The 17,034-nt window shown below is 42.6% G+C and overlaps 1 protein-coding gene across 3 annotated transcripts in view; it reads left to right on the plus strand.

The window, feature by feature from the left end:
* The window catches only part of LOC123761286 (sulfotransferase 1A1-like), a 163,312-nt gene that overhangs the window by 30,567 nt on the left and 115,711 nt on the right, over positions 1 to 17,034 (plus strand). For all 3 annotated transcript variants that reach the window (XM_069314237.1, XM_045747208.2, XM_069314230.1), the window contains exon 5: positions 13,275 to 13,401. In XM_069314237.1, coding sequence (XP_069170338.1) covers positions 13,275 to 13,401 — 127 coding nt within the window. The remainder of the gene's footprint in view (positions 1 to 13,274; positions 13,402 to 17,034) is intronic.

Raw genomic sequence — 17,034 nt, forward strand, 5'->3', positions numbered from 1 at the left:
TTTGGGTGTTGTACATTCAAAGGTACACACCCATAGAGACCTTTGTTCATTTCAATGAACCCCCTGTTGGAGGGGCCGTATGAGAGGGGGGGGGGGTCCCCCTTGATGGATGGCCGAGTATCCAGGCAGGGGAGAAGGAAGGCTTCCCACCAGTGTGGGAGAATGTAGGAAGCTGTAGGTCTGTTTAAAAGGGGAAGCACTGCTGAAGACGACGCACCCCCTCCTTCACTGGCCAGCACTTAGCCTCTCTAGCTGCCCTGGTAGATAGTATCCTTTCGCTCACACCTAGGCTTTTGAAATTAAAGCTGTATGGATACCGAACTGAATGCTTACTCAGGCTCGTGGGGGATCAGAACCCTCTCCCTCCCAGAGTCGGCTTGTGATGGGAGACAGGGCTCGTAACACAGGCTGTTAGGCCCAGACCTGGTTGCAGTGCTGACTCCCGACTGACCCTCTTCGCTCCCATCCCACATCCGCGGTAGGGTTGAGCTACTGACCCCCCACCCCCCCACCCCCACCCCCAGTGGTGTCCACCTTCACCCTGGAGTGACTCTTGTGACATCTTGTAACGCTCCTCATACAGGAAGTTCGGTGCCTTACCTCCCACGCACTTAGTGCATGATTCCTCCAAACTCGTCTGTTCAGTGATTTGTTTTGTCCTGCCAAGGGGACTAAGTATTTTGATCTCTCACATTGATCATACATGTCTGGATGATTTACACATCCATAAACACGTAGTGTATACCCTTGTCGGTTTTAACCCAACCTGCACTGGCACACTTCTAGTTGCAGCCATCTTCTCTAGAGGCGACACACCGCCTGGCATCGTTGTGCTGCATTGGTGAGAGTTCGGGTCTCTAAAATTACCAACTTAAATGTCAACATTGGCACAGTCAGTCTCCTGCACTGTGTCACGACTAGAGTAAAGCCTTAAGAGACTGCCTGGAGGATATTAAATAATTTTAGTGGCCATTTTATCATCCATATTGACAAGTTTGCTGGATTCTGTTGTAGTTTTTTCACTCTTTAGGTAATCAAAATCGCCTTAGATGGTAGTTACCTTGTTCTCCATTATTCTTGCAGGTGCCCGTTGCTTTGTTCAGGAACACATCCCCCTCTTCTCGCCTCTGCCATAGGTGTTAGAAACTTGCACATTCCCCTGCGATGCTCTTGCGACTTGTCCTTGTACCCCTTGTGTGAGTCGAAGGCTATTCTAAGATGGTATGATCTTCTCCACAGCCTCGCTGCATCAATTGCGGTGACGCCCACCCTGCCTTCTCACGCTCATGCATACCCGGCGAATTTAAGGAAGACTTTCTCAATTTAAAACATCATGATCGGATTTCTTTTCCCGAGGCCAGATGCAAAGTTAAACACCTGAACTCCTCTGATATTACTTGAGCTAGCATTACATTCTCCTCACCATTCACTTCGTTCTAGATTCCACAACCGTTTCTAGGCCTTAGCACCCCAATACCTCCTCTAACTCTGTCTTCGTCTCCATTCTGACCCCCAGAATCTTCCTTATGGTTCCTTCAGTCTTCTGCCGTTCAGTTCAGTGTTACTTCTCCACATTTTCCCCTCTTCTATGTTCGCTGTAGCTTTCCTTTCCCATTCTCATGTCTATTCTCGGCCCTCCATTCTCTTTTTGGCATTTCACGACACCTGACCGATGTCTCTCCTCCTGCTAGCCATCTTCGTATTGTACTCTCGTCCTTCCTCTCCCACTGAGACTGTGGCGGCTATCGCACAGTACATTGCTGCTGGTACACTTGTATCTCGGTCAGAAGTGTAAACGTGGGGTCTGCTCCCACCCCCCCCCCCCCCAGCTGAACAGAAGCCGTCGGTCGATCCCCTACTTGCCATGGTCGGCTTTGTCCCTGTCTCTCCTCCCATCTCTGTGGCGAAGTAGACTTGTCTGGCCTCGACACACCCTCCTGCTCTCTCGACTTGATCGTCTTTGCTTAATTTACCTATGCTCACTCCCTGATTTTGCTAAACTTGATCCTCATTCGTACCCTCTGTTCATCATTGAATTAGTTATTTTAGTTTTCCTATTTGGTTGTTACTGTAATTGATAGAATATTCGTGGCTCTTATGCTAACTTCCATGAACTCCAACTTCTGATCTGTTTTCGCCGTTTTATCTCTCCAGAAGTCAATGCTTACCACTCGTCCAGGTTGTTTCCGTGGTTATTTTTTTCTCTTCTACAGCTTTTTGCTGTGGCTCATAACTCTACTACTCTTGATCCTTCATATTACCTTCGTTCCCCTACTGTCAGTCACGCATGCAGTCCTCTGATGCCAGTATCTTTGTGAGTAAATGGTAAAGGCTATTCCATTTACCTCCCCACAAATGTCCCATGTTTATTTCCTTACCTTAAACACCTGCTGGACACTGCTGGAGTCTGTGCTCCTTTTGAGTTAAAGTAACTGTCGGCATACCCTCTGGAGCGATATTCTAACAAACGTCAGGGGTCGCAGGCGATGAGTCACAACGTGGCTAAAATATGTTGACCAGACCACACACTAGGTGGTGAAGGAAGACGAAGTTTCGGTCCGTCCTGGACCATTCTAGAGTCGATTGTGCATGGTCCAGGACGGACAGAAACGTCGTCATCTCTTCACCTCCTAGTGTGTGGTCTGGTCAACGTCAGGGGTCGCAGTCTCCAACTATTTGTCCTCTCTTCTGTCTTTTGAATTCTGGTGAACCCATTAATGTTGAATGGCACACTGTCACAGTCCTCTCTTGATCTTTCTCTGCTCATATTCTCGTTATCTGGATTTCACATGGTAGGTTCTTTACCTCATTAACATTTTCAAACATTTGTTACCTTTTCCTTTCACCCTCCCTAGGTGGCAGTTTGCTACCTCTGATCTGCCCCTTTTTTCTACTTTTACTACTACTTCTACTTCGAGGTAGGAAATCAGTGTGGCTAAGCATGAGCTGAATCTTTTCATTCAGTATGATTGACACTCTATCCCAGATCTGAAAAACTGTGCAAGATAAAGAGTAAGTTTGTTCCATGTATATATCCAGTCCTTCACCTCCACGGTTCTGTTGTGGCGGATCAGATGTCGGTCGCTTCCGAACTCGGTTCACATTTTTCGGCTGTTGGCCCTGGTTTACTTCTTCCTCCCTCTTTCCTTTTTCCTCCCTCTTTCCTTTTTCCTGCTATCCTAAGTTCCTCGTGCAACTCCAGTCAGCCCTGATTTTATGGTACTAAGGCACCGGGCTCGGATGACGTTCATTGATGCTATGCCATCTCCCTCCATGCACATTATTCACCGAATAGTTACTTTGGGCGAGATATCCTGGATATGACACCACCTGGAGATAACATAGTCCTAAGGCCTAGTTTGGCCTTCGTGGCAATCTTCCTCTTCCTGCAAAGCTTCCTCTCGGTTGTTCCTTTAGAGCGAGGTTTGATACCCCACTCTACCTATTTTCGACAATATGAAAGAGTACCCCAAAGCAGTGTTCTGACTTCTATTTTTCCTGGTTGTATTCAGTGGTCTTTCTTCTTGAGTTTCCTCTGGGAATTTCTTCACTTTCTATGTTGATCTTATCCTCTGTCGTCGAGATGACTCTTTCCTCCAACCGTGGCTTCAACTTGGAATTGAAGCAGTCGTCCTGTGGCGTCAGTCATGGCCTAAGTTCTCTGCAACAGGTATGTAGAAGCTGAAACTTTTACTAGGAAGCGGGTCGCTCTTCCTTGGTATTTTATTGTTCTTGTAGTCCTCTTTTGAGTAAAGTTTCAGCTAAACTTTTGGGGTTAATTTTTTTACAAGATTGTCTTGGTGGGCTCGTATCTCTTACCTCAGTTGAATGTCTTAAGGCCAATATTAAGGCCCAATATTTAACTTAAGATCCAATATTTCATGTAGAGATGATACTCGGGCTCCTCTATTTACATGCCTCTCGTGCGCTGTCTAAACTGAATTATGGCTGTTATGTTTACTCTTCTGTTTCTCCCTAAACTTCTCGTCTTTATGTTCACCATACTGGGTTACACCTCGGCTCTGGTGTATTTCGTTAAAAACTTACCATGACCCTGTATGTTGAAACCATCATCCTGTCTCTACAGGATCATTGTGATCGCTAGCGTCTTCGCTATCTTGCGTGGTCTCCTATAACACCCTCACCGACTCGTGTCTTGCTTTGATCGTTGCCTCTCCAGTCGGTCCCTGTTCCTTTTCCCGTTTTGTTCTCTTGCTTGCAAGATTCTTGGTTACCAAATTTGTCGATTCATCTTGGGGCCCCTTCCCCCCATTGAAGGGTCCCTCTTCCAAGCTTTGCAAAACCTTGACCCACATTGCAACGACGGCTTCTCTCCTACAGTTCTAAAACACTTTTTTCCTTGCACACTTTTCTTCAGACTGCTTCGTTGTAGTCTTTACAGATGGGGTCTGCCGACGGTACAAGCTACTGTTATATTACCTGACCTAACCTAACCTATGTTTGAGCTTGCGAATGCTGCCGGTGAGGAGGCAATCTGTACTTGTCCTATTTCCAACAAAGGCTTTCCTTACTGAGATTTCTTGGTTATTTATTCCTCCGTGTCCGTTGTCAGGGTCGTTGCTCTTGTTACTGGTAATAAACTGCATGCCCTTAAGGGTAGTGTCTTCCTTTAGCTTTTTCCCCACTACCGTAACTGACGGTGGGAAACGGCTCTGGCAAGATTACATATTGGCCATACACGTTTAACTATCGGGCACTTAATGGAGCGCCGCACTGCTCCTTATTGCCCGAACTGCATTGTCCTTCTTAGTCATGCATATTCTTGCTGAATGTCCTGACTTCCAGGATGAGTGTCTTGCTTCCTGCGTGCCACTCTGTCATTTGTCCCATGATATAATCCTTGCCTTGCAAACACAATGCAAGTATCTATTGTTACGAAGCTGTTATTATAAACTGGAAAAATGTGCATAGAAACTCTTCATTGCAGTGAGTGTCCTTTTACTAGTTTACTACTATTCCAGGTGGGAATGTCCTCCTCCAAAAGTTATTTGCATAAACTATGGTGATGCTCACTGTACATTACTTGCTCAAGTATGCAATATATAATTGTCAACCTGGTCCAGAAGTTGTATCATTGTCTAAGGTAAAAGACTGGGCATGATGGTACTTACGGCGATGCATTGCATAGTTTCTCTTCCCTCTCCCTCCCTTTAAGCACTTGGGCTGGACGGCGTCGCTTCATGCAAGCCGGCGTTCAATCCTTGACCTTCCAAGTGGTTGGGACCATTCCTTATCCCCGTCCCGTCTCAAATTATTCTTCTGGTCTCTTCCATGTGCTATATAGTGATAATGACTTGGCGTTTCTCCCTGATGTGTACCTTCTCTTAACCACCCCCCCCCCCTCCTTTCACTACTCTTCTTCCCCTACTCGGTTCCACAAGTTTCTAAGACTAACTTTTACCAGCTACTCTATGAAGTAAAATGTACTTCCGGACTGCGTTGCTGCAATTTACTGTTTTCCCTGCCAACACAACTTGCACTGATCCCCTATGGCCCATGGTTTATCTCGTGCCAACCTGTTGTGCAAAGGCGATCACTACGCGATTTGCCACAGTTGTCCCCGCAGACAAGAAATAAACGGGCTGAATCCAAACAATCGGGCTATTCCACTACGCCCTTTGGTGCCTCCAGCACCCCGGCTAACAGCCAACCAACCAGAAGCCTTCCCAGTCCTACCAAATGGAGCCCCCACCCACCAAGCAACCCTGCCGACCCATTGGGGAACAAAGGAACAACCAACACCCCTCGCAGCCCCTCGCGATGCATTATTCCTGGTATTATTCGACTAGCAGAGAGGTTGGCCGACCAAATAATCGACGAATAGTTACGGAACTCTACACACTGTACCTCACCAACAGCCTGGACCCCATCATCGCCCCCTGAAGCCAGTATCGCTGTCTCCTTTACTACCGTGGGGACTACAACGATGACAATTAAGTGAACGATCTCAATCCAGACTCTAGTGCCACCCAAGATCCAGGCTGCACAAATGGAAAAACTTTCCTCTTCAGCTTCCAATGTTTCTACGATCTCTGCCGACGCGCTTGCTGACGTAATGTCAACACCTACTAGCAACACAGAATGCTCCCACGGTAGCTTCAACCACCAACCCACGACATCAAATCCCATCTTAGTATGTGCGACCGTAGACAAAACCACCGGCTACAGATGACGCTTTGGACTCTTCAGGCGAGGAAATCTCAGTAGGAGCTCCATCGCCGCAACACCAATTAAACGCCTACTCCGTTCCAGACTTCCTCATGCATGTCTCCTCGCCAAACTCCAACAACAGTGTGGATATGTCAGCACGAAGAAAGTAAAACTGAAGCAGTAAAACAGCCCCTGTGCGACGTTAACAGATACAATTGGACAATGAGAACGACCTACATTATTGCTGCGACGTCCCAACAGACGATGGTTGGGCAAGAGCTGTGCATATCTCCTCAGACCTGATTCCTGTTCCCTGCTAAAATTTCCCGCATCCTCGCTCCAGCCTTCAGTCCCCTGCTTACCTGCCCTAGGGTATTGGATTTGATTGGATTCCTAAATCTACTATCTTGGTCAGGAGTGATGTTCCTTTTGTCCCCCTTTATAAATTAATTGAATTTGGCTTCTTGTATATTGTGTGAAAACAACGAAAAAGGTATACCAATTGTTAAAAAGCACCTCTCTCGTTATATTGAGAATCTTCACACTAAAACAATTCTTGGACTCTATTAGAGTATAGGGTTCCTCTGGCACACTTATAACTGTTGGCCGGGGCCCCATGCTCGATGCTTTACCCAATACCCAAGGCACTTTTGACCTTGATTTCCCTTCACCATGGCCTTTTGAATGCAGGGCAGACTTGGGTTGGCTAGCACTCTCCTGAATTGATCCTCTCGGCTTCTTTATTTTACAGTTTAGTCCTTCATGACCTTAAGAGTAACAATTTCCTCTTCCTCTTGTCCTTTTTTTTCCATCATCTTCTCTTCCATGGCAGTTAGAAAAGGTGGACAGTGAGCTTTCTCGCCCTTCCCTGCTTGTCTCTTCTATATTGCTAAGTACTTTTCACGACAACTTGAGACACTTCCCTGGGCTCTGTTCATCGCTGTGCCTCATGTGTCGTGCGGCAATGTATTTCGTGATGGATTTCGGACTGTGCTCTCTGTAAACGTGAGGCCTGGAATAATCGGCAAAGCTAATAGATGGCTGAATCTTCTGTTTTCCAGGGAGTGGTGGCCCATATGGTTCTCTACCTTTCATGTTTAGTTGTACAAAGTCTAGTTTCCACCAATATTCAGTTTCCCTCAGGTCGAAGAAATCGGTAATACTATGTGTAAATTTTAGACATAATGTCTGTGCTGCTTCTTCAATGATCCATGAACGAGGGAGGGGGGGGGGCAAATCAGGTGCTGGTTCACAAGAATTGGGGTTAACTTTTCACCCGTTGACTCTGACACTCTTGCTTATAAACCCTTATTGAATACTAGCTGTACCCAGCCATGCGTTTCTGTGGTTCAGCAACGCATGTGCTGAACCACAGCTGTGATTCAGCACAAGTTGCTGTGGCGTTGTTGAGTCACAGCAACTTTCCTCTGTCCCCTCGCCCTCCCCACCATTTCCCACTCCCTCGTCCGATGCTTTCCCAAATGATCTGATGTACCCATCAGAAAATTGGGAACATCAAATGGTCTCGTGTTCCCATCACTGAAATATAAGAAACGGTTAAAAAACGAAATGAAAAAAAAATATACTCGTCAAATGAAATGGTAAACACGGCTAAATTCCAATGCAATGTGATACAAAAAATTAAAAAATTGAGAAATTAATCTAAATATATGAAAATTATCAATGAAATCGGAGACATTGAAATGGAATCGTAACATACTTAGTATAGCGTATTTCTCTTACATCTAACAGATGGTGCCATTTTAAAAAAAAAAAAAAAAAAAAAAAAAAAAAAAAATCCTGTCACAGGCGAGGCATGTATATCGTAGGTATGTAAAAACACACCTAATCGAATGCAACGTTGTCAAAATATCAAAGCAATCGGTAAAGACGTTTCAAAGATTTCCCTCGCATGGAAAAACCGTTTTTCCAAAAATGCATGTTTTTCCTCAGACGTGACAAAATCAAGGGAAGGGATAGCGGGGACCAAAGCACGACTCTCGAGATAGTTAGTGCCCACAAAGGTCGGGTTTAGGGGGTGGGTGACATCTATATATTCTTTATTAATAAAAATGCAAATATTTGCTGAAAATCGCAAATCTCCAAAAGTTCTTCACCAATTGCCTTGAAATTTTCACACACTGTTCCATTCGCATCCAAGCGGGTTTTTATATACATACTATATATGTCACATCGATGATGAAAAAAACATGCTTTTTTTTTTTTTTTTTTTTTTTAAAGCTGTGTTTATCGGGTATTTTTCATGCAAGGGAAATCTTCGAAACCTCTTCACTGATTGCTTTGAAATTTTGACAAAACATTGCATTCGAATAGGCGAGTGTTTTTTACATATCTACTATATACATGCCTCGCCTGTGACTGGGGAAAAAACATGCTTTTTTGAAAGTGCCATCTGTAGGATGTAAGAGCAACACACGCCGCAATCTCCGAAAGTTCACCAATTGCTTTGAAATTGACACAACGTTCCATTCGAATACGTGCGTGTTTTTATATACCTACTATTTAGATACCACACCTGTGACAGGGAAAAATATGCGTTTTTTGAAAAACGGCGCCATCTGTTGCACGTAAGAGCATCATATGATATACAAAATGTTAAGATTCCATTTCAGTGTTTCAAATAAATTGAATTTTCAGAGATTTTTATTTTATTTTTTTTTAATTTTGATTTGATTGTTGCGTTGCATTGGAATTGAGCTATGTTTACCATACCGTTCATTTCGTGGGTATAGCTTATGTTTTTCATTGTTTTTCATTTATTTTTTTAACTTATTTTTCAGTGAAATTGGTGGTGAAATTGGGGCGTGTCGATTGATCTGCGTTTGAATTGAAATATTTCGTTAGTATTTTTTTATTTTGAAAACAAGAAAATGGACAACTCTTATTTCACAGCCACAAATGTACAACAAATGGGTATGAATCCACCGGCTACAACGTTAACTGCGTTCTTCACGTTGTCAAAATGACGCGTTTGTGAAAACTGCTGTATTCGGAAGTGCCTACGTATTACACATAGAATGCCAGTAGAAAATAATTTTAACGACGCAAACGAGGAGAGTCGACTGACAACCTGGCATATTCAAATAGACTATGATAGGCAGGCTGCATGCGGTGCATCCCAATCAAGATGAATGCTTCTTTCGTCGCATGCATTTGTTAAATGTCCCCGGTCCAACTTCTTTCCAGCCACTGAGATTTGTCAACAGCGTAACGCATGCCACTTTCCGTAGTGCATGTCATGCTCGGAATTTACTGGAGAACGACCGACACTGGGATGTATGTATTCAACCCGTTCTCACACTTTCGTAGAGTCAATATTAAATACGTGCATGTGACATACTAAATTTATTTAGTATGTCACATGCACGTGTGACATACTAAATAAATACGTGCATGTTACATACTAAACATACTAGTTTACCTTGAAAAGCTTCATAGAAAACACCGACCTTACCTAACCTTCTTAATATGTTATGATAAGCATCTTATTCCTTCGTAATTACAATTAAGTAATAATTGTAATTACGAAGCAATAAGATGCTTATCTTAACATACTAAGAAGGTTAGGTAAGGTCGGTGTTTTCTATGAAGCTTTTCAAGGTAAACTAGTATGTTTAGTATGTCACATGCACGTATTAAATAAGTCAATATTGACTGTAAGAAAGTGTGAGAACGGGTTGATATATTAATGACGCATCCAACACGTCACATCCAACTCGAATTTATGCATTGTTTGCAATCATAGTGACTGCCTGCTCTCCTTCATCTCCAACAGAGTTATGGGAAAAATATAAATCGCACATAGCTGAAGATATTATCTGATAAATATGATGGAAAATTCAAATATGAACATGGATTTCAAAACAGAAATCTACAACAAAGTGTTGATAATGATTGAAGATTTGTGCTTAGAAATCCCGAACAAAGTTCTAAATAAATTGGGAATGCCATCACCGAATCGATCTGCTGCTGTTTCGTTCGATGTAGAATTGTGTCGTGAACAAAATTACAACACGAGTGATCTGTTGTCGTATGTGCAATCAAATATTCCTAAGCTAATGCTTGAGCGAAAAGGCATTTACAATCAAATAATTCAAACTATCAATAACGGGTTTGGAGAAATCTTCTTAGATGTGCCAGAAGGAACTGTAAATCCTTCCTGATTAATGATTCTGGCAGAATTTCGATTCCAAAATGGCATAACATTTGCTCTTGCATCGTCTGCAATAGCTGGGACATTGTTACCAGGTGGAAGAACTGCTACTTCAGCTTTGAAATTGCCGTTGAACATGCAATTCATTGAAGCTCCCACGTGCAACATTTCCAAAGTGTCCAGCATGGGAAAAGTATTGCAGAAATACAAACTTATCGTTTGGGATGAATGCACAATGGCCCACAAAATATCGATCATTGCAAAATTTACGTGGAAACGTCCGACCATTTGGGAACGCATTAATATTGCTTGCAGGAAACTTCAGGCAAACATTACCTGTAATTCCTCGATAGAAGTCCGTCGACACTGTTGAGAAAGCAGATGAAGCAGTTAGTTATCCAACAATTTTCTAATTCACAAGATCTGCCAGGGATACCATGACATATACGGCAATTGAAAATCGGCGTGACAATTATGTTGCGAAATATCAGTCAGCTAAAGCCTTGCAACGCCATCTGCCTTGTAGTAAAAAAATTAATCAGCAACGTCGTAGAAGCAGCAATATTGACAGGACCTTTCAAAGGTGAAAATGTCCCCATTCCTCGCATTCCGACGATTCCAACAGATATGCCATTTCAATTTAAGATATTATAATTTCCAATTTGATTGGTCATTGCAATCACCATCAACAAAGCTAAGGGCCAATCTTTAAAATTGTGCCTTTTATATCTAGACTCGGAATGCTTCTCATAGGGACAATATGTTGCGTGTTCTAGAGTCGGCCAACCATACAATCTCTAAATCTCCACAGACAATGAAACAAAACATATTGTATATCCACAAGCATTGTAAAATTAAACATATTTGAAACGTACGCTTTCTCTTTTCTTTCTTTTCCATTTAACCAGACTGAGCCACAGCAACGCGTGGTGGGTACATCTAGTATGTGTATAAAAGCCTGCTTTGATGTGAATGGAACGTTGAGTGAAAATTTCAAAGCAATCGGTGAAAATGATTAGCGGTTTTGATCAAACAAAATTTTTTATTTATATAGATTTTTCCTTGTCCTGTCTTGCTCATTTATAACAATGTAGTCACTTCCAGAACTCTAGTTCGCCTTCTCCTTTGCAGTCTTAACGTGGTGGTCTCTAATGGAATTTCGGTAGAGATGCTTTCTACCAGTGTGCCTTGCAGGTTTTACTGAAACTAAGTACTTGTTTCCCCTCCCCAAATATGTAAACCCGTATTTGCAAGATTCTGATCCAGAGGGATGGCTCGAGGCAGTTACCCACTCAAGGAAATCCGGTATTAGACCAAATTGCCCAAAGGATTTTATCCCCTCCCCCCTCCATAAATGTACTGAAGCGTTTCTGGCAATTGTTTAAATGTACAGTTAATGTAAGTCTTGTGTAGTTCATAAAACTTCTTATTCTCGTAATCTTTAGCAAGTGTCTCAGGATGACTTTTTTTTTTCAAACGCCTCCTATGTGGTAATTATTTTCTACCTGGAAAATAATTTTCATAGATATTTTAACTTTTTTAATATTTTGACTATATCTTCCATCAAATGTAACGTTTTAGTGTTTAAAGCGAAGGTTCATAGTTTTCTCTGCCACAGTTCAATAACAAAAAGCTATTTCTCGGTGTTCTGAGCTCGTTTCCATGGTTGCCATCAATGATTATTCCTTCCCTACAACCCCCTTCCCCCCAAAAAATGGCATATTCTCAGCAATTCTTGACGAGCTTCTGATGTCGCAGTTATGACTCGTCATTGCACCAACTCGAACTTGAGATCCTTAAGATGTCGTCTTTGGCCGTCAGTCGTGGCTTACTTCTCCACATAAAGACTTGCTATGAAATTTATTCTAAAGAATGTAGTTCCTTCACTCCTAATTGTAAATAACTTCTCAAGTGAAATACTGAACTTTGTTTCTTTGTTGCCCACTTGTCTGGATCACTGCAATGTTGTCTTCTCTACTTCCTGGAGAGACGGTAGATGCATATGCCTCATTTTGCATTCATCTGGCGTTCTTGTCTAGATGATTCCTGCCTCTCCTCCTCTCCCCCTGCTTCCTCCTCCTCCTTCCCCTGCTTCCTCCTCGAACAATCGTCTATATACTCTGAATGAAACTGGTTTATGCTTCTGCTACAACCCGTTCTCGCACTTTCTTAGTCAATATTGACTTATTTAATACGTGCATATGTGACATACTGATTTATTGTGAATATTTTAGTTTACCTTGAAAAACTTCATAGAAAACACTGACCTTGCCTAACCTCCTTAGTATGTTAAGATAAGCATCTTATTGCTTCGTAATTACAATTATTACTTAACCTATTATAGATATAGGTTAAGTAATAATTGTAATAACGAAGCAATAAGATGCTTATCTTGACATACTAAGGAGGTTAGGCAAGGTCGGTGGTTTTCTATGAAGCTTTTCAAGGTAAACTAAAATATTCACAATAAATCAGTATGTCACATATGCACGTATTTAATAAGTCAATATTGACTAACAGAAAGTGCGAGAACGGGTTGTCTATATGGTTATTTTCTCGTTCTAGTCATTTAACCGTTTGCATGTTGATAAAGAAATTACTGTAAGTATATTTTTTAGAGATTTGACAGTCGAATTTTGTTGGGGTCCCAGCCATATTAGTGTTTGTCAAAGTCCATTTGACGTAACGATGAGGTTATTCTTATTTGGTGACATTCCACCATTCTGACACAATCGGAGCCGTGACCAGAGTTTACCTTCTCGGCTCGGAAGGAAGCACGTGTCCAATAAATTACTTACAATAACTCCTATTAAACCATGGGTACAGTGAACAGTGTTGCCCAGACATCTATTTTAAATATTTCTTGAAAAAACTTGATTCTCTTTTTTTAACCTAATTTTCCATATTTCATTGGTTGAATTTTTTTCAGGTGGTGTACATTGCTAGAAATCCCAAGGACGTGGTTGTATCGCTATTCTATCACTTTTGCAATGTCAGGTTCCACAACTATACTGGCACCTTCGACAACTTCGTCAAACATTTCATAAACAATGATTGTAAGTAAATCAGTTGTGGTGTTTGAGAAGCCTCGACAAAGTGGCACAAATTAAATGCTTGGATAAAGCTAACACGATCAGAACGTAATATATAAGGTGTAAAAATTACTACTATTCGTGCGACTTATATCATTGTCAACACATTGGTTAATATGTACAAAAGTATAGCACCACGTGAGGACAGTTGGTATGCTACGGCGAGTCTCCAACACACAGTGGCAGACACTTGACATACTAGCTAGAACTTTAGCGCTGGGGAGTTAACTGAATACTATCTGGAAGATTTGCCGTTCATTTCGGGCGACCGCGCGGCGACACTAAAATGTTTATAATCTTCTCGGTCTGCTCACCTTAATATTCCATGTATGTATTAAATTGGGTATCGATTTGTTAGCAAGAGAATGCTCTAGAGGAATATATATGTAAAATTTCACCAAACCTGACAAGAATCCCGCACCAAATAAAAAAACTATGGCAATCGTTAGCCTTGAGCATCAAACCGCGCTGAAATGTTTATGAACTTTTCATGTTTGTCAGTCCCAGAATTGTGCTACGTCGTTAATTTTGGTATCACTGTGACCGTAATAAAATTCCCTTCACGGATATGTGCATATAAATGTAGAATCATGATCGCGGCCTACCCGCAAGAGTGTGGGAAGTGGCTGAAGTGTTACCTCTTAAGGCACACCCCATAGCAGATGGGCGAAACACCTCTTGAAAAGTGTATATTCTTTTCACTGTCCTGACCCTAATTTTCGATGTACGTACTTAAATTTTGTACCAATATGTTCGCAATAGAATGTTCTAGAAGAACATAGGTATAAAATGTCACACAAGGATGCGTTTGACCGGCACCAAATAAACTAACTTCGTGGATTACACTCGTCGGGTGAACATTTTACAATAGTTTTACCACGAAGATACAAGCGAACTCCGTTCTCCCAAATAGGCTATGTGACTATTAGAGAAAACAAAAATTTAATGGGACACATGCTTAAATTATCCCCAAGTCGATCGGAAAAGAATTGGATTTTATAGAAATATTTTTTCAATGCACCTCTTGAGGTGCATTCAAGGGGAAAATGTGTCCTGCTCAAGTGACATATGGGTGCTAAATTGTGTGCAATCTAAAGACGCTCATTTTAAAACTACTACCAGATTGATCTGATAAAATTTAAATTTTTAACAAATACTTTAATGAGCGACTCGGCGCCGCGTCGTCGGAGAGGAATCGGGAAAAAAATGAGTGACGAGAGATTCAGTCGTTAACGCGTCAAAGTGCTAGTATGCACGATTCTCCAAAACTTGTAATATGATTGTTGCAAGTTTGTAATTTGTTTCCGTCCTGGGCTTAATTTCGAAAATTGCTACAATTGTTAGTGCTTGTAGTTGGTGGTTTTAAATATTTCAGTTCTCATGCCGAATGATAACTTCAGCGAGTTAAGATTCTTCTATACTGCGTTATAGGTCTGGTGGGTTACTAAGAGGCACTTGGTAGACTGTTTGGACTAATTGGCAGATGTTTTAGGAGCCGACTTAAGCAGTTTAGTGAATGGTACCACCCATATATTTGCTGATTATTTGTAAACTAAAAGCTTCTTTGGTGTCGTGGTAAGATGAGTTTAATTGCTGCTCCTATGGGATTTACTAATATAGTTGTACTAGTAGTTAGCAGGCATAACATCCGCACGTATGGACTCTGGTGACATCTGCCTCGCCATTAGTGACCTGACCTGTTATCTTGTGTGTGCTGCACCTAGTCATGGTAGGCCCCATGGTGCGGTGGACATGTTGAAACTGTGTTCATTTGATTTTTGCATGATTTTCTGCAGTGCACGTGATTAGACCACATCCAGTTAGTTACCTAATGGCCTCATGCCTTTATGGTAACTTCCCTACCTCACGATTTCTAATACTTAGAGACTATAGTTGTTACGTTGTCATCTACTGCAACCAATGTTTTGGTTCCCCTATTACAAAACTGGCAGTAATTTATTTTATAGTTGTATGTATATAGTAGCATTTATGTAGCAGAAAAGTAAATTGTTGACTTCGGAATTCGTCAGCTTCAGTCGGTACACCAATATTATCTTGCACCTCAGTTTAGCATGGCAGTTGACGACGCGCCATATTGCTTAGCACCTAACGATGGTGTCCTGCCACCCTCGCCAAACATGGCGAGCTGGATGCTAGTGTCGCTACTATAGTCAACTTTATACTGAGCAGTGTCTAAAGTTGCTACACGTTAGTCATTTTAAAGTTGTTAATGGTTAGTTTCCTACTGATAGATTTACCACCACCTTGCATTTCTCCATTTAATAAATTTAGTCAAACCATCGAAACTAGTCGACACCCCACTCTTTTCCAACTTATCAGGTGGGAAGTTGGGATGTGGATGATGTTAGTCGTGGAATCTTGACAAAAAACAAACAAACAAACAAACAAAACTCTGCAGTAAGTTTGTTTGGCTGGCGTTGGTGCTCTGGCTTATCATAATGGGTGGCCACTTTGCATTCACGTTAACAAAAGTATGCTAAGGACGACGAGAACAGAAGTGAGGCGTTGACTGGCCCCTTTGCTTTTTTCAACCATTTTACATTCCTGTGCTGCCCATTCATGTTGCCAGCTTCAGATTGGGTTCAATGTTAAGTTTACATTAGACTTCCCCCCCTCCCTTTTCAGCTCGTTGATGATGATGAAGATTAAGCCATCCAAAAGGTGGCACGGGCATGAATAGCTCGTAAGTGGTGGCCCTTTTGAGCCATTACCAGTATAAAGAGCTGATACTGGAGATCTGTGGAGGTGCAACTGCACCCTACGTGACGGGAGATGTCTCCCGTGAGCTCGTTGATGTCGTGAGGGGGGCTTAGTGGGCGGCTGTCGGAGTGTGATGCTCCTTGGGACAATCTTGTCCTTATGGAGCCTTGTGTTCCTGCTGCTGTCCTCTCAAATTGAACTGAACAACTTTTCCCTTTCCTTCTGTTTCGTTTTTCTCCCCTTTCTTCTCCTATCAGCTTGTTTCCTGCCGACCTTTTGCTTGTTTTTTGGTTATTCCTTTGGACTTCTTCTATTTTCACGCCCGGGTGCTTGAGGAGGCATACTCTTGCACCCGTAGAACTGTAGTGCCCAACGTAGAGAGCGAGGGAAACCTTTTATTGTCTATCCCCTTTTCGTCACTGAACCCGATCTCGACAGACTGACGGTTCTTAAGGTGGCGTTTGTGGGGCGTATACTCGCGACGCACCCCTAGGAGGCCCCGGCATGATTGGCGATAGCTTCTTGTTGGGGTCCTGCCTCTAATTGTGGTTCCATGGTGGGTGTGGGGGCACATTCGTGAATAATTTTTTTTTTTTTTTTTTTGGTACCTGTTGTATTCTCTTCCTCCTCTACCTTCTCAGGCTTGTGGGGTGGGCGACCAAGCTCCCGAGTCGGTCAGTGTTGGATGACCGGGCTCTGTAGCCTCTGCTGCATTGGCCCCTCAGCTCCCCTCCCTCCCTCCCTCCCTCTGTGGTTGGGTCGAGCCCCAAGCCCCCAGTGGTGACTACCTCGTCCCCTGGTACGGCTCAATCTCTCATTGTAACTACTGCGCCTTTTAACCCCTCTCTCGGGGGGTTCTCAACGCCGTCCTCGTCA

This window comes from Procambarus clarkii, chromosome 7, assembly GCF_040958095.1.
Source record: "Procambarus clarkii isolate CNS0578487 chromosome 7, FALCON_Pclarkii_2.0, whole genome shotgun sequence".
NCBI classification, from domain to species: domain Eukaryota; kingdom Metazoa; phylum Arthropoda; class Malacostraca; order Decapoda; family Cambaridae; genus Procambarus; species Procambarus clarkii.